At 54.5% G+C, this 22,907-nt stretch overlaps 1 protein-coding gene across 1 annotated transcript in view; it reads right to left on the bottom strand.

Annotated features, from left to right (window-relative positions):
- The window catches only part of SULT2B1 (sulfotransferase family 2B member 1), a 32,513-nt gene extending 14,763 nt beyond the window's left edge, over window positions 1-17,750 (bottom strand). The window contains exon 1 of the mRNA XM_036099526.2: window positions 17,525-17,750. Coding sequence (XP_035955419.1) covers window positions 17,525-17,595 — 71 coding nt within the window. The 5' untranslated portion in view covers window positions 17,596-17,750. The remainder of the gene's footprint in view (window positions 1-17,524) is intronic.
- Between the last annotated feature and the right edge of the window lie 5,157 nt (window positions 17,751-22,907).

The raw sequence follows: 22,907 nt of genomic DNA, 5'->3' as shown, positions 1-22,907 counted from the left end.
AGCCACCACCCCATTTTACCAACAAGGAAACCGAGGCCACAGAAGCTATGTGCCCTGCCCACTCCTTCCTGCAAGGCCACAGAATGGCAGAGCCCACCTGTGAAACCCAGTCCAGGGTCACCATGAAGCTGAAACAGTTTTGTTGGCTTTTTTTTTTTTTTTTTTTTTAAGATTTTATTTTTAAGGGACGCCTGGGTGGCTGAGTCGGTTAAGCGTCTGCCTTCTGCTCAGGTCATGAGCCCGGGACCCTGGGATCGAGCCCCGCATCTGGCTCCCTGCTTGGTGGGGAGCCTGCTTCTCCCTCTGCTTCTGCCCTTGCTCATGCACACACACTCTCTCTCTGTCAAATAAATAAATAAAATCTTAAAAAAAAAATTTTTTTTATGTTTAAGTAATCTACACCCAATGTGGGGCTCGAACTTACAACCCTGAGATCGAGAGTCGCCTGCTCTACCGACTGAGCCAGCCAGGCGCCCCGAAGCTGAAATAGTCTCGAGGTTCAAGCCCCTCACTTGAGCTGCCTTTCCAAAACCCCCACGGTGGGTCCACAAAGCCATACACGGAAGTAAAATTTTCCAAAGTGAGATGTTCTAAGAGCAATCCATTCAGTCCGCTGTGTCTTTCCATGACGGCCTCCCCCGGGATCTCCTGCCCCTGGCACATGGGAGAGGGGTGGGTACTGGGGGGCCCTGGCTAAGGTGAAGTGGAGGTGGGGAGACATTTTCCTGAGCTTCCCCCCGGGGCATTTATGGGGTCCGCGGTCACGCCCGTCCATGCATGGCTGTGTTCCCGCTAGGTGGCTGGCGGCAGGAATTCGCAGGAGTGACATCACATGACTTGTCCTAGGGCACCTGACACAGAAAGTATGAGGTGGAGGAGGAGATGCAGGTCTGAAGTGTATGAAGCCAGAAGCTGGTCTGTGTCACTTTTCTGGAACGTGTGGAGGGTTTCTCAGCGTTCAAAATGAGGCAAGTTGCTGTAATTCTCTTTCCATCCTAAATAAACATCCCCTCTCCCTCCGGCCGGAGTCCCACGCGTTGGCGCTTTTCCTTCAGGAGAACCCCCCTCACCATGGTACAAGCTTCCGGCCCCACAGAATCCGATCTGCCCATCCTGAGCCGCCGCGCTGGGCTACTTTCCATTTGTGCCTCGTTATAGTACACTGAGGACAACCCACTGAACTGGGGGGGAAAGAAAGTATGCGTGTAAGTAGGTTATATTGTCTGTGGATTTCACCTCGGGATGGCGAAGAGGCTCTTACTAATATTCTGTTATATAAAGAGGGCTGGAGACCACACAGACGAAACTCCGAAACTCAACGTTGAGTGAAGGACGGGCCACAAGAGGGTCCGGACCCCATGATTTCAATTATGAGAAGTTCAAATACAGGAAATGTGCTAGAAGGTGCTAGAAGGTGCTAGAAGGCGGGATGGCAGTTATCGTTGGGGGTTTGGAGGACTGTGATGTGGGGGCTGGTATAGAAGCTAGAGAACTGTGTGCCCTCCACCTGGGGTCGCTGGAGGGCTCTGGGGAGCCCAGGGGAGGCTCAGCCAGCCGGGGTCTCCCAGGGGCAGTGTCCCGAGGTGGACCAGGAAGGGGCTGTGGGAGAAACTGGCCAAGGCCCCTTTATCTCTGACTGGGGGTTGTTTCCATGGTGATAGGGAGGGAGGGCTGGTCACCTCACAGGTTGTGGGGTTGCTTTGCAGGCCCTGAGTAACCACAGTGCTGCAGGCCTGGGGAAGAGTGCAGCCCTGGGGCTGGACATGGCTTTGGCACTTCCTATTGGAGCTGAGGCCCAATACTTCGTCGCTCTGTGCCTCAGTTTCTTCAACAGTAAAAGGGAGACAGGGGAGGGCGCCTGGGTGGCTCAGTTGGTTAAGCGACTGCCTTCGGCTCAAGTCATGATCCTGGAGTCCTGGGATCGAGTCCCACATCGGGCTCCCTACTCGGCGGGGGGTCTGCTTCTCCCTCTGACCCTCTTCCCTCTCTTGCTATCTGTCTCTCATTCTCTCTCTCTCAAATAAATAAATAAAATCTTTTAAAAAATGATATTAAAAGGGAGACAAGGGAAGTAGCAATGTCTTGATGAAGGGCATAAACTCTGAAGCCAGAATATGGGGGTTTGAATTCTGTGTCCCACCAGCTGTGTGGCGTCGGGCAAACCAATCGACCTCTCTGTGCCTCCTCAGTTTTTTATCCATAAAATGGGGGTAGTAATAATCAGTACCTCATAAGCTTGTCGTGAGCACGTAAGAAGTACTTGAACTCACGACCCCGAGATCAAGAGTTGCATGCTCCTAAATTAAAAAAAAATTCTTAAAAACAATTTTAAAAGGGCTCCTGGGTGGCTCAGTCGTTAAGCGTCTGCCTTCGGCTCAGGTCATGATCCCAGGGTCCTGGGATCGAGCCCCGCATCGGGCTCCCTGCTCGGTGGGGAGCCTGCTTCTCCCTCCCCCACTCCCCCTGCTTGTGTTCCCTCTCTCGCTGTGTCTCTCAGTCAAATAAATAAAAAATTCTTAGAGTCACATGCTCCACCGACTGAGCCGGCCAGGCCCGCCTGCCGTTATTGTTACGATACACAGCGACAGAGGCGAGGCGGGCATTGTGTGCCCAGAGGAGGGGCTGCTTCGTTCCGCACGCAGTAAGCCCGTGGTAGTGACGTCACTGTCCGGTGATGACGTCAGCTCCCCACCAGGAGGAGGGTGGGCGTGGAATTAGTGATGTCACTGGTTGCCAGGCAGATGAGCTCAGGGAGTGGGCGCCTGGAGGCGGTCAGTTCCCATTAGACAGACTGGAGGCTAAGTGCCTGGGTCTTGGCTCTCTCCGCCGCTCTCCTCGACTCGCTGAGCCTCAGTTTCCTTATCTGTCCCATGAGGATAACGGTCATCTCTACCTCAGGGTTTTCATCCTACCTGAGGATTAAAAGGGATAATCTAGGGGCGCCTGGGTGGCTCCGTCGGTTAAGCGTCTGCCTTCGGCTCAGGTCATGATCCCGGGGTCCTGGGATGGAGCCCCCCACATGGCCTGCTTCTCCCTCTGCCTGCCGCTCTCCCTGCTTGTGCTCTCTCCTCTGTCAAATAAATAAAATCTTTCAAAAAGAAAACTAAAAGGGATAATCTAGGTTAGGCGCCTGGCTCCTGGTAAACACCAGGGAAGCCGAAGCTCCCTTTGGTGGGCAGCGCCGTTTGGGTCTTTGATCTGACAGCCACTTGGAGAGATGTCCTCCCCAGTTGGCAGGAAAGGAAAAGGCAGAGGCCAACAGGGAAAAGATCCTGTGCCCTTCAGGAGCCCCTGAAATATTCACTGATGGCGTGAATGAATAAATACGAGGGCGGCCCCCTCCCACCCCCCGCCCAGCACTGACAGCCTCGACAGGGAGGGTCCACGCCCCACCCCGGGGGGCCACGTCCTTGGTACTCCACCTGTGTCTGTCTGACCCAATACATGCGGGAGTGAACGGAGGCATTGACCAAGAAGCGAGTCAGGGAAAGTCAAAGAGCTTTTGTGGTGTCCTTTCCCCTGCCTCAGCCTTCTCAGCGCCCCCAGCACTTCAGAATCCCCCGCCGGGCCCCCTAGAGATGCCCACAGCCGGGCCCCCTTGCAGGCCAGCAGTGTCCAGACCTTACCCCTGTGCCCTCAGAACCCAGAACAACCAATTGCTCATTAAATAAATAATCGAGGGACGGATGCCACCTTCCCCCGTGTGCCGATGCTATAGATGGGGCAGCGGAAGGGAGGGAGAGTGATTTGGCCAAGGCCACACGTGGCAAGGTCCAGGCAGAGCTGAGATTTGAACCTCAGCCCTGCAGGCAGTCCCCCCCCCCCCACACCCCATGCACTGAGCACCATTCCCACCTCCGGGCCTTTGTACGGGACCGGTCCACCCGCCAGGAATGCCGTGCCCGCCCTTGTCTGTGCTTGAGCGTGGAGGAGGCCGGGGAGCCCCCACCCCATTCCTGCTTGGCTGAATCTCACTGTGTGTCCTAAAACAGGTGCGGTGTGCCTTCACTCCCCAGCTTGTAAATTGAATCTGGCCCCAGGGTGACTTTCCTCTCCCTGGGTGACAAGCCCGTTCTGTTCCCACACCACATCCGGGGCCTGGCACGAAGCTGTGATTGGAGCAGAGGGCGAAGGTGACAACGGAGCTGGGTCAGAGTCCGGCAGCAGGGGGAAGAGCAGACCGCGCTCGGGCCGACATGATGGGCAGTTGGCTGAGCACCCGCTTATTAGCCTCCTCAAAGGTGCCTGGCCCGGTCTGCCCTGCTCGGGAGACCCCAGGACGTGAGGCTCTAAGAATGGCCCAACACATCGACCCTCCGGCCTCCCACCGCAGCCCTGGCCCTCTCTCTCTCTGTCCGCACTGCTCCCATCCAGCTCTGGTCTCCTCCTTGCCTCCTCGCCCTCCAGACAGCCCCCTCAGTCCCTTGGCCTCCAGTCCCTCCCACCTGTCCATCCTGCACATGGCCGCAACCCCTCAGCGCAGAACTCAAGGCCCTCCGTAACCTGGGCCTGCCCATTCCTCTGGCCTCCTCCTACCTGAAAGACCCTGTCTGACTTCCCTCTGGCCCCAGCAGGGGAGGAAGGGCAGGGGAGCCACCCCTAAGGAAAATCTATGTCAAGGACATACATGATCAGACTTCTCCCAGAACCCCATGAAGTGGGTATGGAGAGCACTACTTCGTGCCGGAAGAAATGGAGGCCCAGAGAGGTTAATACATTTCCCTAAGGTCACACAGTAATCTTCCCAGGCGGTCTCGGTAAGTACCTGTCAACGCGCCTCCGCCCCTTCCTCTGCCGCTGGAGCGCAGTGTGTTGGTCACGTTCAGTGTTTTATCCCCAGGGCCTGGCACACGATAGGTGTGCAATAAACAAATCCGTCCCCAGTTCGGATCCCCTGGTGGTGGGGGCTCTATCACCATCTCCAGAGGCAGCCCAGTCCACAGTGGGGAAGGGAGACGGGCTGAGGCTGTGTAGACTTGGATTTGAACTCAGGCTCTGGTACCAACTAGCTCCGTGACCTTGAATACATGGCTTACCCTCTCTGGGCCTCAGGATGAGGAGGATAGGAAGGCTTCCCCCGAGGGAACTTGGTAAAGATTAAAAGCCACGCCGCCTCTGGACTTTAGTCGCCTCCTTACTGATCTCCCTGCTTCCACCCCTGCACCCCAGGGACAGTTTTCTCCACTGTTAGAAACTAAGTAGGCTCTTGTCTCTCGTCGGCTCCAAACCCAACCGCCTTGCTCAGAGAAAAAACAACGTCCTCACCATGAATAGGAGGCCCCACAAGAGCCGCCCTGACCCTTCTGCCTTAATTTTCACCCCCACCCCTCGCTTACTGATCTCCTTGCTGGTCCTCTGACCCTTCAGGCCGAGGCCTGCCTCAGGGCCTTTGCACTGACTGCTCTCTGTCTTCCATCCGGGCCTGTGATTAGCACCCCCGCCTCCTGTCTTTGCTGTGACACACAGCGCCCGCTGCACCTTGTCCGTGAGGCCTCACCCGCCATCCTGTTTACACTTGGGCCATACCCCAACCCCCACCCTGCTTTGTCTTCCCAACTCGCTGGGCATTCTGAGCCGCTCTCACGGTTTATGTATCTCTTTGATTGTCTACTGCCTTCCTTCTCCGCTTGCAGGTAAGCTCCGTGAGACCAGGGATTATCTTATTTATTTATTTATTTATTTGTTTGTTTGTTTAGGGGGCCCTCTTTTTTTTTAAGATTTTATTTATTTATTTGAGAGAGAGAGAATGAGAGAGAGAGCACATGAGAGGGGGGAGGGTCAGAGGGAGAAGCAAACTCCCTGCTGAGCAGGGAGCCCGATGCGGGACTCCAACCAGGGACTCCAGGATCATGACCTGAGCTGAAGGCAGTCGCTTAATCAACTGAGCCACCCAGGCGCCCTAGGGGGCCATCTTGATTGCCAATGTGTCCAATACACAGAGGAGCCCTTCGGTCAATGTTTGTTGAAGTCAAATTAATGCGGCGGAGCGCTGCCTGGCACAGTACTCCCCACTACGTTATGTGCCTGGCTTCCTTCATTCCCTCCACCCCCCCCTAGGGGGCGGGTGGTATTACCATCCCTGCCTGACAAATGTGAGACGGAGGCACAGAGAGGCAGGGTCACTGGGCTGATGTCACACAGCCACGGAAGGCAGAGCTGGGATTTGAACCCAAGCAGTGTGGCCCCACAGTTTGACCCTTAACCAGCCAGGGCCATGGGGTAGCGCCTCTGGGCCCCTGCATTTGGTGCTCCCCAGGTGTGCTCCTTTCTGGGCAGGTGGTCCAGGAGACATAGGTTTGCCCTCGGGCAACTCGCGTAACCTCTCCCAGTCTGTCTCCACCTCCCTCCCCTTGTTCACCGGAGTATTTAACTCTTAGGGGAATATTATTATTATATTGCATTACATTATATACTGTATATTCATACATCTCACTGAACTGTCTTTTTTTTTTTTAAGATTTATTTATTTATTTGAGAGAGAGCAAGAGAGCAGGGGGAGAGGCAGAGGGAGAGGGAGAGAGAATCCCAATCAGACTCCGTGCTGAGCTCAGAGCCCCACGCAGGGCTCGATCTCACCACCTGGAGATCATGACCCAAGCTGAAACCAAGAGGGGGATGCCCCACCGACTCTGCCACCCAGGTGCCCCTGAACTATCTTATTATAAGCAGATATTATTTTTTTTAATTTTTTAGAAAAGATTTTATTTATTTATTTGACTGAGCGACACAGCGAGAGAGGGAACACAAGCAGGGGGAGTGGGAGAGGGAGAAGCAGGCTTCCCGCGGAGCAGGGAGCCCGATGCGGGGCTCGATCCCAGGACCCTGGGTTCATGACCTGAGCCGAAGGCAGATGCTTAACTGACTGAGCCACCCAGGCGCCCCTATAAGCAGATTTTAAACCAGAGTCTCTCCCCCCTCCTGGGTGTTCACCCAAGAGCAACGAATGCTTATGTTCACACAAACATCTGTACTCGATGTTTATAGCGACACTGTTCATAATCGCCCAAAACTGGGACCAACCCAGACGTCCTCCAACAGGTGAGCAGGTCACCAGCGGTCCACCCACACCACGGGATACTACTTGGCCATGACAAGAAACAGACTGCTGAGACCCACAACCACGTGGATACCTCTCGAAGGCACGGCGCGGAGCGAAAGGAGCCAGACTCAGGAAGGCCCATCTGTAGAGTCCCATCCATAGGACGGCGGCCCCCACGGACGTCCACACCCCGATCCCCGGAGCTGTGACTATGGTACACTGCAGGGAAAAGGGGATCTCGCAGCTGCGATTCTGGTCAGGATTTCGAGACGGGGAGATTATCGGATGGCCCTAAATTTAATCACGAGGGTCCTTCTGAGAAGGAGGAGAGGAGCTGTGATCCCAGAGGTCAGAGAGCAGAGAGTTTGGAAGATGCGAGTGGGTGGCTGGCTTTGGAGACGGACAAAGGAGCCACGAGCCACGGAATGCAAGCGGCTTCTAGGAGCTTCTAGAAGCTGGAAAGGCACAGAAGGACCCGATTCTCCCGAGCGCTTCTGGGAGGAATGCGGCCCTGCTGCCACTCAGATCTGAGCCCGTTAACACCGATTTCGGACTTCTGAGCTCCGCAAGTGTGGGGACATGGATTTGTATGGCTTGAGGCCACTCTCTGTGTGTGTCATTTGTTGTAGCCACAAGAGGGAACATGACATTTTCGAAACGGCAAAGCTGTGTGGACAGAGACTAGATCCAGGGCAGTGGGGGTGGGGAGGGGGGCTGACCTCAAAGGGATGATGGGAACGGTTCTGATGGTGGTGATGGTTACACAAATCGTACATGTCCTAAAATTCATAGAACTATACACGCCCCCTTACACAGACACACTAATCAACTTTACTCTATGATTTTCTTTAAAAAGCCTCCCTCAGGGCGCCTGGGTGGCTCAGATGGTTAAGCGTCTGCCTTCGGCTCAGGTCATGATCTCAGGGTCCTGGGATCGAGTCCCGCATCGGGTTCCCTGCTCAGTGCAGAGCCTGCTTCTCCCTCTCTCTCTGCCACTCCCTCTGCTTGTGCTCTTCTGTCTATCTCTCTGTCAAATAAATAAATAAAATCTTTAAAAAAAAAAAAAAAGCCTCCCTCATATAAATGCTTAATGTCCATTAGCCATTATTATAACAAAACATCCTGTTGGCCTATGTTACAGGCGTGCCTTGGATTTGCTGTGTGACCTGAGGCCACCCGCAAGCCCTCTCTGGTCTCATTTCAAGAATGAGCAGTGGCAGTGAGAACGGGAACTTCTTTTCCGGGGACATTCCTGTCTGATGTCCAAGGAGAGCTCTCCACCCCTGGGAGCTTTAGGCCTTATTGCCTGAGATGGGGCAAATTGATTCATTCAGCCCACAACTATTTACTGAGCACCTGCTCGACTCTGGGAGATACAAAAGCAAAGTGAAGTGACCAAAAAACCCTATTGCAGTTGGTGTTTGAATGGACAAAAATGAACCCAAAATGTTCTAATGTGTGTGTGCGCGTGTGTTTTTTAAAGATTTCATTTTTAAGTAACTCCTACACTCCACGTGGGGCTCGAACTCACAACCCCGAGATCAAGAATTGCATGCTCCACCGACTGAGCCAGCTGGGCACCCCTGAACCCCAGATGTTTTCAATGTGGTATGTCGGATGGTGATGGGGGAAGACAGAGCAGGTGGGGGATAGGGAGCATCTGGGGAAGGTTGCAGGTTTAGATCAATGGAACAGGAAGGAGTAACTGGGGGGACCGTGTGTGCAAAGGAGGTGACAGAATCCGCAGCTGGGATTCTGGGGTCTGCGTGGGGCTGGAGCTGCCCCCCCTTCCTGGGAGCGGCCCCACCCTTCAGGAATGCAATCTGGCTGCAGGATGTCTCTTAGCAGCCCAGCTGGCTGTCCTGCTCCTGCTGACTCACGGCAGGCGCCTGTGGTCACCTGCCTTTCTCTGGGGAACACTGCCAAGACTCCCTGAGCCTGAGCCGGGTTCAGCGTGCCCCATTCCCAGAACGCACTGTGCGGCGCCTGGGCCAGCCACCATGCCTTTGTCTGGGTTGTTCTCCGTGGCAGGAGTACCTCTCCCTCACCTCCTGAAATTCCGCTTGGAGCCCATCTGGACAACCAGCCTCATCTCCTCTGGGCACCTCCATCCCGGTGGAATGACTCACGCCTTGGCCAGAGTACTGAGAAACAGGCTCTTTTCACTTGCGTGCTCTTGGCAGGAGAGCAATTAGACTAACCTCTTTGGGAGATCACTTGGCAACATTTTAATGATGCAGACCACCTCAGCTAAAGCAGGAGACAACCCCCCGTGTATGTGCCTCGTTACTCATCTCTGCATCCTATTTGCTTCTTTCACAGCCCTTTTAACACTTAGTAACTAATTTCTGTGTCTAGTGACTTTTTAAAATCAGTCTCCCCCCCCGCCCAGGGGCGCTAGGAGGGAGCAGAAATTCTCCTAACGTGTCCCACCTGCAAGAACCGGTGTCCGACGTTGGACACTACTCCATCATATCTGCAAATGAACGTGACCCCCGGAAACTTATGGAATAGATCGGTGGCCTTGAGGGGGTGTCCAGTGAAATATACACCAGGATGTTTATTGCAAGATTATTTATAAGCAAGACTTGAAACAACACAGGACTGGATGAATACATCAGGGCCCCACAAATATTGGAATCCAGCCATTCCAAAGGAGGTGTTTATTTGTTGAGAGGGATGGGGGTCACGTGTATATTTCTCAAAACCCAGCGCACTTCAGATTTGTGCCCTACACTGTATGTATACATCCTCTATTAAAAGAAAATCCCGTCAGCAAATATGGGAATGTTCACGATGAAATACTCTGATGTCTGCAGCTTACTTCGGAAACATACCACAAATAAAAATGGATGGACAGCTAGAAGGAGGCTCAGATACATGATAAGACACATATAAAATTTTACGGGTCGTCGGTATAGAGATGTTCGCGGATAATCCTTCCAAGGTTTTTTATATGTTTGGACATTTTCACACTGAAAGATTGGAGGGATAAGCAGGTGGCATTTTTTTGGCAAGATGTCCCAGGTATTACAAAAGGCTAAATAAGGTATAAAGCAGTATCTTGGGGGCGCCTGGGTGGCTCAGTTGGTTAAGCAACTGCCTTCGGCTCAGGTCATGATCCTGGAGTCCCTGGATCGAGTCCCGCATCGGGCTCCCTGCTCGGCAGGGAGCCTGCTTCTCCCTCTGACCCTCCCCCCTCTCATGTGCTCTCTCTCTCTCTCTCTCATTCTGTCTCAAATAAATAAATAAAATCTTTAAAAAAAAAAAAAAGCAGTATCTTGATTCTGTTTTCAAAAGAAATAAATAAGATGAGATACACGCATGAAGATTCATTTCTGGCAGGTAGGCTTACTGGCAAGTGGTTACTCCAGGGATGGCTCTGGGGTAGTCGTGAGACTAGAATTTTCCGTTTCATGACTTCCCTACGTCTTGAATTCTGAACCGTAAGCATCGTGCCAGTCTGACCTTGGCGGGTGGGACCAGAGACGTCTAGGGGTATGTGGGAGCCACAGATGGAAGAGCCCGGGGCCCCCAAACACGTGGCCACGTGACCCAAAACACTTGCGGCTGGGATGCGAGCCCTCGATGAATTTCTACCACGTTAAGCGCCGCAAGTGGGAAGCTGTGTAAGTCCGCCAGGCTGCCTTAGTACGGCGCACGCAGGCGCATGCGTCTTTTTCTTTCTCTTTAGAAAATCTAATTAGGAAAATAAATTCTTGGAACCTATCTCTGTATCTTTTGATCATCTGAGTTTATTAATAAGTTAATGGTCTCTCCCAACAATGCCATTGCCAGCCTCAGGGAATCCCAGTACTACCAGTTTGGTGAGTAACCTAACTGCTTATAGAAGCACATACAGATATTCACAGTGTGACTGCTCTGATTTCTCCCCGGCTTCCCCCCTCCTCCCCCCTCCCCCTCCCCCCTCCTCCCCCCTCCCCCCTCCTCCCCCTCCTCCCTCCTCTTCCCCTCCTCCTCCCCCTCTGCCTCCTCCCCTTCCCCCTTTTCCTCCCTTCCTTCTAGAAAATACTGATTTCATACCTTACACCTTACTCTGCACCTTGCTTATTTTTTAGGTCGATCTACGGCTGTCTCGTCCTGTTCAAAAATAGCTGCAAGATATCCCACTTCCATCCTTTTAAAATTATTTTCCCTTTGAAGAAATGTATTAGTCTTAAGTGAATTTTGACAAACGCATGTCGTCCTGCCATGCCAACTCCTAGCAAGATGCAGAAGAGCCCAGCGTCCCAGAAAGTTTCCTGGTGGCTCCTCCAAATCTGTCCCCGCCCCTGCCCGAGAGGTGACCTCTGTCCCGACTTTTCCTCAGAAATGGAGTTGTCTGGTCTTGGGTGTTCTAGAACTTTCATCTTACAGAATGTGCTCCAGTGTCTGGTTTCTTGCGCTCAGTGTAACGTTCTTGACATTCATGGGTGTCTGTGTGTATATTAGAGGTTTTTTTCCTTTCTGTGGCTGAGTCGAATTCCACTGTATGAATAAATCACAGGGTGCGTATCCATGTCCCTGTTCTTGGCTGTTTCCAGATCAAGCTCTTACGCCTATAGCTGCTGCACCCATCCTGGTCTTTGGGTCTCATTCCCTTGGGCAAATAACCGGGAATTGGAATTGCTCAGGCATAGGGTGGGGGTCATATCATTTGCATTAAAGCAACTACGCATTTTAAGTTCTGATGGGGTAAAATTCCCTCCCCAGTTTCCTTTCCCTTCCCTGGGCACTTCTTGCACATTTCAAATCCACCCAAACTTTTAAATAACTTTAAAAAAATTTTTTGAGATGTATCACTTTGATATATCACTTCCCTAAGGCTAATAGTCCTGGAGAAAAATCTAGCTAAAGAAATTAATCACTCTCTTCAAATTCTCAGAGTCCTTTGTACTGCTGCCTGGGCTTTGTCCCTCAAAGACCAGCAGATTCATTGCGCCCTCATCGGCTCGCACGGCCCCCACCTCTCTGAGGCCCCCACGCCAGCATGGCCAGTGTTGTTCTGTTCCCACCACCAAGTTCTTCTTGTTCCCTACATACTCTATGGTCCACCACTCCTCGTATCTCTGTGTGTGCCCTGCCTTTAGCCTGAGGCTCTTTGTGACTTTTCTTTCTTTCCTTTCTCTCTAACGCTTCCCCCCCACTTCCAACATGCATTTATTAAGCTCCTACTATGTACCTCTCCTGGCCCTTGGGTCACTCACAGCCTGGAGCCATGCCGGCCGACAGAACTTTCCGGAATGATGGAAACAGTCCGTTCTGCACCTCCTGGGATGGCAGCTGCTGGCCCCGTGTGGGCCACTGAGCCCTTGAAAGGTGGCCATAGCAACAGGGGGCCCTTTTAATTGTATTTACTTATTATTGATTTCAGCTGCCACCCTGACACTCAATTCCAATGATCAGAAAGCTTTTTAGGCAGATTGGGAACAACTCAGGCCTGAGGAGGGACTTTCTCCAGCTGTGAGACCTAGAGGCAGGTCAAGTCTTCCTGATGGAAGACTGGTGTCATTGGAGCAAAAGGCCACTTGGTCCCAAAGGCTTCGTGCGCAGAGCATGTAAAATATTTCATTGATAATTTTTTCTATCGGTTCCGTGTTGAAACGGTAGCGTTTCAGATATATCAGGTTAGACAAAATACAGAATTAAAATGATTTTGCCTGTGTCTTTTGCCGCTTTTTTTTTCTCTCTCTCTTTTTTTTGAACGTGGCCGGGAGGAAATGTTTACCTCGGGGACTCACGCTGTGCATCTATGGGACCGCGTCGGTCTGGAGGGTGGACAGACCACAGACTCACTGGTCCGCTCGTGGAGGTGATGTCTGCAGAGGGACAGCTCTCCCCTGCAGTCTGAGAGGTCTCCTGTCTGAGCTCTTTCTCTAGGGGGTTCAGAGCGAGGCCCTGGGAGCGCATCTCTGATGTACAAGTCCTCTCTGGGCCTCAGTGTGCCCATCTGGAAAATGGGAATCCCAACCTCGGCGGCCTCACAGGGCTGTTTCGAGGATCCAAGGATCTTAATCCACACAAAGCCCTCAAGGAGCCTGGCGCATGCTGAATGCTCAGGAAGGTTCTAATTATCACCATTCTTCACCCCGGCCCCACCCTTCCTGGCACCTGAGTTCCTGGCTCAGGAGGAGGGTCACGGGATTTGGAGAAGGAGGAAGAAAAAAACAAACCCTGACTCAGCAGAGAGCGCCGGGTCTGGCCTATCCCAGGGCATCACCCACTGCACCCATTTCACAGACGTGCAGCTCCAAGTGCCCCTGTCTGCCCCGCGGGTCCCCACCAGCGAGCGACGTGGCCAGTTGCCTGCTTGCGAACTTTGTGACTGGCATTCTTGCCTACAGTGGCAAAGTCCTGGGGTGGGGGGCCTGGTCCCGACCTCTCTCTTGGAGCCTCTGATCCAGGCCTCCCCAGCAGCACCAGCATTTTCCTCCTTGCCCTGGCATTCGATGCCACCAGAGAGTCTGCCGGGGTGCCACTCTCCCTCCCACAGACCCCCCACCCCCAGCAAACTGAGCTGCTCAGTCCTTTCCAAGCGGCTCCTGGATGTTCCCATTCTCCAGCCCCGAAAGAGCACTTGGGAATGGAGACACATCCTGCCCTTTGCTCTCCAAGCCTGGGTCATCATCGGGGAGCCGGGTGGCTGTGAGTATCTCCCAAGGCACCTTATTTACTAGCGGCAGCCCAGAGTCCCCGCCCCTCTCTGCCTGCACAAATTCCACCCAGGCGGCGAGGTCCAATGTCCTATTATTTGTTTATTGCTTAGAACCTTTTTATTAGCGGCCCCCTTCTCCTTGGGAAAAAGGCAGCTCTGTGACTGGCAGGGCGCTAGCCAATAAAATCTTTGAATGGCTCAGCCCTCCCCAAGGAAGGAGGGGGCCGGGATTTTAAAACCGGGGCTGGAGACCTCAGCCATAAACCAGCGGAGATCAGAAAGGGCCTTCAGCAGGCTCTCCAAGATCAGAGGGAGGAGGGGAGGGATGGCAACCGCAGGTCCAAATACCTGCTTGGCTTCCTCCGGCCTCGACTCTTTCCAGAAGGGGCCGATGGTAGTGCAGCCCAGCATGTGGACACTCCGGAAACGAGCCAGAGCACAGACCACCCACCAAGCCTCCCATCCGGGCTGGGGCTACCTCCTCTTGCTCAACCCCAGACTCCTTTCCTGCCCACCCGTGCCAGCCAGGGTGCGAGAGTCAGGCAGCCTCGGTTCAGATCCTGGCGACATCCCACTTGGCAGCTGTGTGACCTCGGGCAACTCACTCAACCTCTCTGGGCCTCAGTTGTCTCAATCATAAACGGGATGACAATAGCTGACCATTTGTGTGCCGGTTAATCTCAGACAGTTGCTGGGAAGCGGCACCTAAGAAAGGACCAGAGGGATTCATGTCCCCCGGGCCTGTCTCCCCATCGGCTCCACCACGGTACGCTGAACACAACAGTCCGGGTCCCGCCTGCCCCCTGCTCTTAACGTTTTCCTTTTCAAATTTTGATTTTGCCCTTAATATCCCCCTTTTGTACATTGGTACGTACACCACAGCATGAAACACCACAGAACTTATAAAACGTGATGGATCGCAAACCCCGCGAACGAGAACGTTCTGAGCCCTGTGTCTCGCTGGTGTCTCTGGGCTCCTCCTCCCCACAACCACTATCCCTGTGAAATCCTCGTGTCGCAGAGTTTTGTCGCGCGTGACTGTATTCCCAAAGTAATATATGAGCTTTTCTGGATTTCGGGGGAGGGGGGGGCCGTAAAAAAATGGAATCAGGTGGCAGATGGTGTCCTGCAAATTCTCTTGCCAGACATTAAGAGGCACTCCTGCGGCTGTGCGTAATAATGGTCCCCATGGGAATTTTCCACTGCCCGTTGGTCCCCTCTGATCCACAGCTTGCCCCTCCTCTCCCTGCCTGCCCTGCCCCTTGCTCACCTGCCTTGCAGCCCTGACTCATCCTGCAAGCTTGCCTAATCTCCATTCATTCCTTGCCATCATTCTCCGAGACTCACTAGGGCCCCGGAGGTGGCCCAGGTCTGGCCCTATCTGTGAACAGTGCACAGTGTGGTGCGTAGGATGAGTTTGAAGCTGGGAGTGGGGTCAGGGACCCACCTGTGGCGGCCAAGAATCTGACATGGTGTGAGAAGGGTGTTTGCTAGACAAGGGAGAGAGAGGTCATCCCGGGCAAAGGAATGTTCGGACGCAAGGCCCAAAGGTGTGGGATCCAGGCCGGAGTGGGTGTGGAGGCAAGCAGGTGGGGCCCAGGCATTGAGGAAGGTGGGGACTGTGGGAACAGAGAGGAGCTCCCACAGAAGAAGCAGGGTGAGCGGCGGGACCTCAGCCCCACTCCCCTGTTTTAAACCAGAGCAGCTCCGTCTTGAACTCTATGATGTATTTCTGCTCCAGAAGAAAATTCCTCTGGGACAAAGAAATCTGTGTCTTAAAAGGTTTTAGAAACCATCACTATGGGTGCTGGTAAGCCACAGAAGGAACATGGCCAGGGGTAGATTTGGAGGTTAGAAAAGACTTCCCTGGGAATCCCCACAGAGGAACTGAATATGCAAAGGCACTGGGGCAGAGAACAGTGAAGTGTGGCCAAGAAATCTCAAGTACTGGGAGAGATGGAATACATGGCAGGAGGCCAGACCACCAGGGCCTGGAAGGCCTTGGGACTGGAGGGAGGAGAGGGACAGCTCTGGGAAGGACTGGAGGCAGGGAGGCTGGGGTGAGGCTGGGGGAAGGGTAGGACAGGAGGCCTGGGGGGACAGGCAGGGGGAGGGCATGGGCTGGAGAGTCCTGGCCCAGGACAGTGGGGCTGGACACTGACAAGCCTACAGGAGGGAGAGGAGGGGAGAGGCAATGCCTGGGGGTGACCCGGGGACCCATGAGGCCATCCCGGAGATGGCAACCGGGGAGGAGGGACGATTCTGGGGAGCCGCTGAGCTCCCACTCCCCTGGGGATGGTGCGTGCCTGAGCCGCCTGGGAGGGGCCCAGACGGAATGGTAAGAGTCCTCGTGAGGGGCATCCTCCTGGGCCCAGGGGTTCCAGAAGCTCATGGAGAAGAAAGTTGGAGGTGCCCTTAGGACCCCTTAAGGGCCCACAGACATTCAGGTCCAGAGGTGTCTTACAGGTGAGGGGTTATTTACCCCCATTTTTCAGATGGAGAAACTGAGGCTCAAGAGGGCACCTGACTGGATCAAGGTCACACACTGAGCAAGGGCTGGGGATTTGCTGGCCCACTGGATGTGGGGGAGCAGACAGGAGGGAGGCTCCCAGCTGCCATAGTGGGGGGGTTAAGTCCCCCCAGAGGTGGAAGCCCAGGAGGGAAGCCCGTTGATCTCTGGAGGCAGAAATTGCAGAACCCAGGGGCCAGGAGAGCAGGAGACAAGAATGCTGAGTGGAGGATGCTGGGGCCTTCCTCAAGCAGGCCTGGGACAGGCTGGTGAGCACTCTCAGCCCGAGAGACCCAGGGCCGCTGCGAGGCTTGTCCACATCACAGCCATCAGAATTCAACTCTCTGTGCCCTGGCTCCGGGCTGAGGGAGGGGAGGGCAGGGGAGGGACCGACTACAGCCTGGGGTGGCTGGAGGGGCCCAGAGGGCAGCGGAGACACTCGCCTGGCAGAGTGGAAGATACTGGGGCTGGGAGATCATCTAAGCAGCTGGCTGTGTGATCCTGGGCGGGCCGCCTGCCCTCTCTGAGCCTCCACTTGCTCATGTGGAAATGGAGCTACGGGGAGGGGGTATCGCCAAGGCTGTTGAGGGCAGGAGGGACCACCGACCCTGGGGTCAGACCCATCGGGTTCAGCTCTGTCCCGGGCTGCGTGACCATGGTCATGGCACTTTCGCTCTCGGCCTCAGTTTCCCCATCCGGAAAGCGGGTATGATAAAAGCACCTGACTCATCCCCAGGAACAAAGAGGTCACGCTCAGGAGGTGGGGAGCGCCGTGCCCTAACCTCTCCTATGAGGGCTGCCGAGTCCGGGGCCCAACCTCCCGTCCTCAGAGCCCCCGGGGACACAGCCTCTGGCTCGGGGACCCAGCTGCATCCCCACCCCTGCCCATCTCTGTGCTCCCATCCTCCCCCGAGCAGAGCAGGTGCCATATTCCGAGCCCCCATGAGGGAAAGCACCCCCATCCGAAGGGGCTCTGGGGTGTCCAGGAGGAAAAGGGGACAGCAGGCCCTTACGTTTCCTGAGCAGTTACTGTGAGCCCGACTCCCACTCTCATCCAGCCCTGTGTCAGGAAGACACCTTTGGAAGACAGAGAAACTGAGGCCCCGCCTGGTCCGGGACACCTCGGGCATCCCAGCAGGTAACTCAGCACAACCCCGTCCCCCACTCCCTTCCAGAAGCCAGCTGGGTCCTGGCCAGGTCTGAGGCAGCAGGAGGCTGCAGCAGAGGCCCCTGGCTCTTCCCCAGGCCCCCTCCTCCAGGGTAGGGGGTCGGCGGGGTAGGGGCGGAGGTCTCCTGGCTCGTGCCCAGGCCCGGGCCTCACCTGAGTTCCGAGATGTTGTTTTCATGCGTGTCCCACAGCGCAGGGATCCGGGGCTCGGCGGGCCCGTCCATGGCGGGCCGGTGAGGGAAGGGAGGGGAGGACGCGCAGGGAGCAGGCGGCTCGGCTCGGGGGCCAAGTATGTGCGGTGGTGGCGTCTGCCACCCGAGGAGCCCGCCAGGTGCCTACCTCCACGCCCAAGGGGAGAGGCAGCACCCAGCCGGTTCTCCCAGCTGCTACCCACGCCTCCAACGGCGGGGAGAGGCCGGGAGGGAGCCACCCTTCTCCGAGGGTGGGGAGGGGAGGAGAGCTGATGGACACGTCTCAGGAATCTCCCCAGTGGCCTGGGGCAGAGTCCGGGAGGCCGCTCCAATTCCAATTCCATACTGGAACCTTCTTGGCAAATGGTTCCGGGCCAACCTACCCGGAGTCTCAGTTTGCAAATGTGCCAAAAAGCTAATCTCATCTCAGAGGGATCATTCATTCATCCATTCACTTATTCATTCAAGAAATATTTATTGAGTGCCTCCGGTCTACGAGGCGCTGCTCTAAGGGCTGGGACACTGTTAGAACCATCTGCTCTGCTCGGGGGAGGATGGGAGCGCAGAGGTGGGCAGGGGTGGGGATGCAGCTGGGTCCCCGAGCCAGAGGCTGTGTCCCCGGGGGCTCCGAGGACGGGAGGTTGGGCCCCGGACTCGGCAGCCCTCATAGGAGAGGTTAGGGCACGGCGCTCCCCACCTCCTGAGCGTGACCTCTTTGTTCCTGGGGATGAGTCAGGCGCTTTTATCATACCCGCTTTCCGGATGGGGAAACTGAGGCCGAGAGCGAAAGTGCCATGACCATGGTCACGCAGCCCAGGACAGAGCTGAACCCGATGGGTCTGACCCCAGGGTCTGTGGTCCCTCCTGTCAACAGCCTTGGCGATACCCCCTCCCCGTAGCTCCATTTCCACATGAGCAAGTGGAGGCTCAGAGAGGGCAGGCGGCCCGCCCAGGATCACACAGCCAGCTGCTTAGATGATCTCCCAGCCCCAGTATCTTCCACTCTGCCAGGCGAGTGTCTCCGCTGCCCTCTGGGCCCCTCCAGCCACCCCAGGCTGTAGTCGGTCCCTCCCCTGCCCTCCCCTCCCTCAGCCCGGAGCCAGGGCACAGAGAGTTGAATTCTGATGGCTGTGATGTGGACAAGCCTCGCAGCGGCCCTGGGTCTCTCGGGCTGAGAGTGCTCACCAGCCTGTCCCAGGCCTGCTTGAGGAAGGCCCCAGCAACCTCCACTCAGCATTCTTTTTTTTTTTTAGATTTTATTTATTTATTTGACAGAGAGACAAAGCAAGAGAGGGAACATGAGCAGGGGGAGTGGGAGAGGGAGAAGCAGGCTTCCGGCTGAGCAGGGAGCCTGATATGGGGCTCGATCCCAGGACCCTAGGATCATGACCTGAGCTGAAGGCAGATGCCTAACGACTGAGCCACCCAGGAGCCCCTCCACTCAATATTCTTGTCTCCTGCTCTCCTGGCCCCTGGGTTCTGCAATTTCTGCCTCCAGAGATCAACAGGCTTCCCTCCTGGGCTTCCACCTCTGGGGGGACCTCACCCCCCACCAGGGCAGCTGGGAGCCTCCCTCCTGTCTGCTCCCCCACATCCAGTGGGCCAGCAAATCCCCAGCCCTTGCTCAGTGTGTGACCTTGATCCAATCAGGTGCCCTCTTGAGCCTCAGTTTCTCTATCTGAAAAATGGGGGTAAATAACCCCTCACCTGTAAGACACCTCTGGACCTGAATGTCTGTGGGCCCCTAAGGGGTCCTAAGGGCACCTCAAACTTTCTTCTCCATGAGCTTCTGGAACCCCTGGGCCCAGGAGGATGCCCCTCACGAGGACCCTTACCATTCCATCTGGACCCCTCCCAGGCGGCTCAGGCACGCACCATCCCCAGGGGAGTGGGAGCTCAGCGGCTCCCCAGAATCGTCCCTCCTCCCCGGTTGCCATCTCCGGGATGGCCTCATGGGTCCCCGGGTCACCCCCAGGCATTGCCTCTCCCCTCCTCTCCCTCCTGTAGGCTTGTCAGTGTCCAGCCCCACTGTCCTGGGCCAGGACTCTCCAGCCCATGCCCTCCCCTGCCTGTCCCCCCAGGCCTCCTGTCCCACCCTTCCCCCAGCCTCACCCCAGCCTCCCTGCTTCCAGTCCTTCCCAGAGTTGTCCCTCTCCTCCCCCCAGTGCCAAGGCCTTCCAGGCCCTGGTGATCTGGCCTCCTGCCCGTGTATTCCATCTCTCCCAGTACTTAAGATTCCTTGGTCACACCTCACTGTTCTCTGACCCTCCAACCCCAACTCCACCCATCTCCTCACCCCTCAGAGACCTTGAATCTGGCCAAGAAGCCCAATTTTCTCACCAGAAATGACTTGTTTTTATAGGACAGAAGGAAGATGTGTACTTAGTTTAAAAAAAAAAAATGGAAGGGAGGAAAGACAATGTCTGAGCTGGCAAGTCCACGTAGAAAATAAGGACCCCCGTAACCCTCCTACCCATGAAGAGAACCACCATCGATAGTTTGGTGGAATTTTCCTAGAATATTTTGGTCATTTTTCCAGTATGTGCCAGAGAAAATTTGGTTGGATGAATAAATACAAAATTATTGCCATTTAAGATTCGATTTCCAAGGAGCGCCTGGGTGGCTCAGTCAGTTAAGTGTCTGCCTTTGGCTCAGGTCATGATTCCAGGGTCCTGGGATCGAGCCCCAAGTCGGGGGTCCCTGCTCAGCAGGGAGTCTGCTTCTCCCTCTCCTTCTGCCTTCTCTCTCTCTGTCTCGCAAATAAATAAATAAAATCTTTTTTTTTTAAAGATTTTATTTATTTGACAGAGAGAGGCACAGCGAGAGAGGGAACACAAGCAGGGGGAGTGGGGGAGGGAGAAGCAGGCTTCCCGCTGAGCAGGGAGCCTGATGCGGGGCTCGATCCCAGGACCCCAGGATCATGACCTGAGCCGAAGACAGACGCTTAACGACTGAGCCACCCAGGTGCCCCAATAAATAAAATCTTTTAAAAAATAAAATAAAATTCTATTTCTTGACCAATTACAGTCAGCCCCGTGTTGTTGCACATGGGAGGGATAGGGCACGTGAGACTCACATAAACAGATGCGGAAAGGCAGCTCAGAGAGGTGGGATGAGCAGCCCAGGGCGCAGCGTTGCCCACTCTCACTCTGATGGCAGGAAGAAGACAAACATCCTGGGGCAATGCACCCCTTTGGTTCATCTGCCCAAAGGCCCATGGCTAGGGTGCTGCGGTATGGGGAGCCTCCCCCAACCCCACCCCACCACAGATGAGTTTGAATCTTGCCTCGGCTACTTTCAGAATTAGCCTTGATGTGCCCATCTGTGCAAAGGGCTCACTCACAGGGAGCGGGGGAAATCAAGAGGGCTAGCTCTCCCTGTCTGGGGCTGATGGACTTCCCTGAGGTCAGGGTAGTGGGGGGGCTGAGCTGGGCCACCTTTCCTGGCCCTCTGGGCTGGGCTGCCCTGCCTTTGTTCTGCCTTTAATGACTGTTTCTGGCTCTGAGGAGGTGACAACTTTGTCCCATCCCTCCCATGGGAACCTCCCCTGAACCCCGTCACCAGGTCCTCCCCGTCAGAACCAGAGGAGAAGCCCACCTGTGCCAGCCTCAAGTTCCAGAGGAGAGGGAGAGTTTAAGGGGACCAGAACACTCAGACCCTTGAGGGAGACTGGGAAGGAAACTTGGGGGGTTGCCCTGGGGGACAAGGACATCTGGGAAGACCCAGGGAGAGTTTAGAGGAGAATGTTGAAGGGAGAAAGAGGGCCTGGAGGCTGTGTCTGAGTGGTCAAGAGACCAGTTAGATAAGGTAGCCCAGAGACATAGAAATGTTTGCACCTCAGGGCCTTTGTACTGCCATTCCCCTGCCTGGTGTGCTCTTCCCCAGAAAGCCGGATTCTTCGGGGCTTCCCGTCACTGCAGCTGGCCCTGCTTCTCCTTAACCTCGGCCACCAAGGTCTCCAAACTTTCCACTCATTACCTTCTGACATCCTAAATGTTTTACTTCTTGATCTTGCTGACTGTCTGTCTCCTCATCAGACTGTCAACCCCATGAAGACAGGGCTTATTATATGTTTGTGCCCTCTTGTATCCCAGGGGAAGGGCCTGGAAGAGTTGCTAGGACTTAGGGGTTGCTCAGTAAATGCTGTGGATGGAGTGAGTGAATCATCACAGGGTGATGGGCAGTGAGCAACTGGGCAATGGTGGTTCCTGGAGAAATTGGTTGGATCTCTTCAGAAGGTGGGGGTGGGGATGGGGAGATGCAAGGCCAGGTTGTAGAGAGCGACAGGCCTAGACTCCTGAGGACGTGGCAAGGGGAACTGGAAGACAGAGTGGCTTCTTACCCAATGACAGGAGGGGAGGGACAGTAATGGGAATCACTGACCCCATCAACATGGATATGGGGGGCCTAGGTATCTGAGGGATAGGAAAGAGATTTGGAGGTGGGGGGGGAGAAGAAAGTGGAAAAGCCAGTGTCAGCTAGTGCTCCCTGGGAGCAGCAGGGATTATCCATCATCCCTCCATCCATTCATCTATCCATCCTCCAGCCATCTATCCAGCATCCCTCCATCCATCCATCATCCATCCTTCAACCATCCATCCATCATCCCTCCATCCATCCATTCACCATCCATCTTCCAACCATCTATCCATCATCCCTCCATCCATTCATTTGTCCATCCCCCAAACATCCATCCATCTATCCATCCTCCAACCATCTATCCATTATCCTTCCATCCATTCATCATCCATCCTCCAACCATCCATCCATCATCCCTCCATCCATTCATCATCCATCCTCCAACCATCCATCCTTCATCCCTCCAGCTATCTGGGGAGGCCTCCTCTGCAGAACTTGGCATTGCATCCACAGACAAGACAGGTAAGTAAACATGGCTTAGAGCTGCAGTCAACACAGGACCCACCATCCACATGTGGCCATTGAGCACTAGAAATGTGGCTTGTGTGACCCAGGAAGCAAACATTTCCAGTTATATTTAATCTTAATTGACTCACCGGTAACTTTAAAAACAGAAACAGTGTCAAATACTTCCCTCTTAAGTGCAGCATTAATGCTTTGGTAAGATTACATTCCAATTTAACCCTTGGAAACTGAGCATTGCAATTGAGATAAAACATGTAAAATTCTCCCGAGTAATTTTTATATTGATTACACGTTGAAATGATGATATTAGATATACTGGATTGAGTAAAACATATTCCTCAAATTAATCTTATCGATGTCTCTCTTTTTTAAAAAAATGTGGCTACTCAAAGGTTTAAAATAACACGGGTGGCTGGCATACTAGTGGACTTGACTCTGCTCGCCTGGGGCAAATGCGGTCT

The sequence above is a fragment of the Halichoerus grypus genome, chromosome 15 (assembly GCF_964656455.1).
Source record: "Halichoerus grypus chromosome 15, mHalGry1.hap1.1, whole genome shotgun sequence".
Taxonomy (NCBI): Eukaryota; Metazoa; Chordata; class Mammalia; order Carnivora; family Phocidae; genus Halichoerus; species Halichoerus grypus.
The sequence above is the reverse complement of the archived record's forward strand: the minus strand, read 5'-3'. Positions and strand labels throughout refer to the sequence as shown.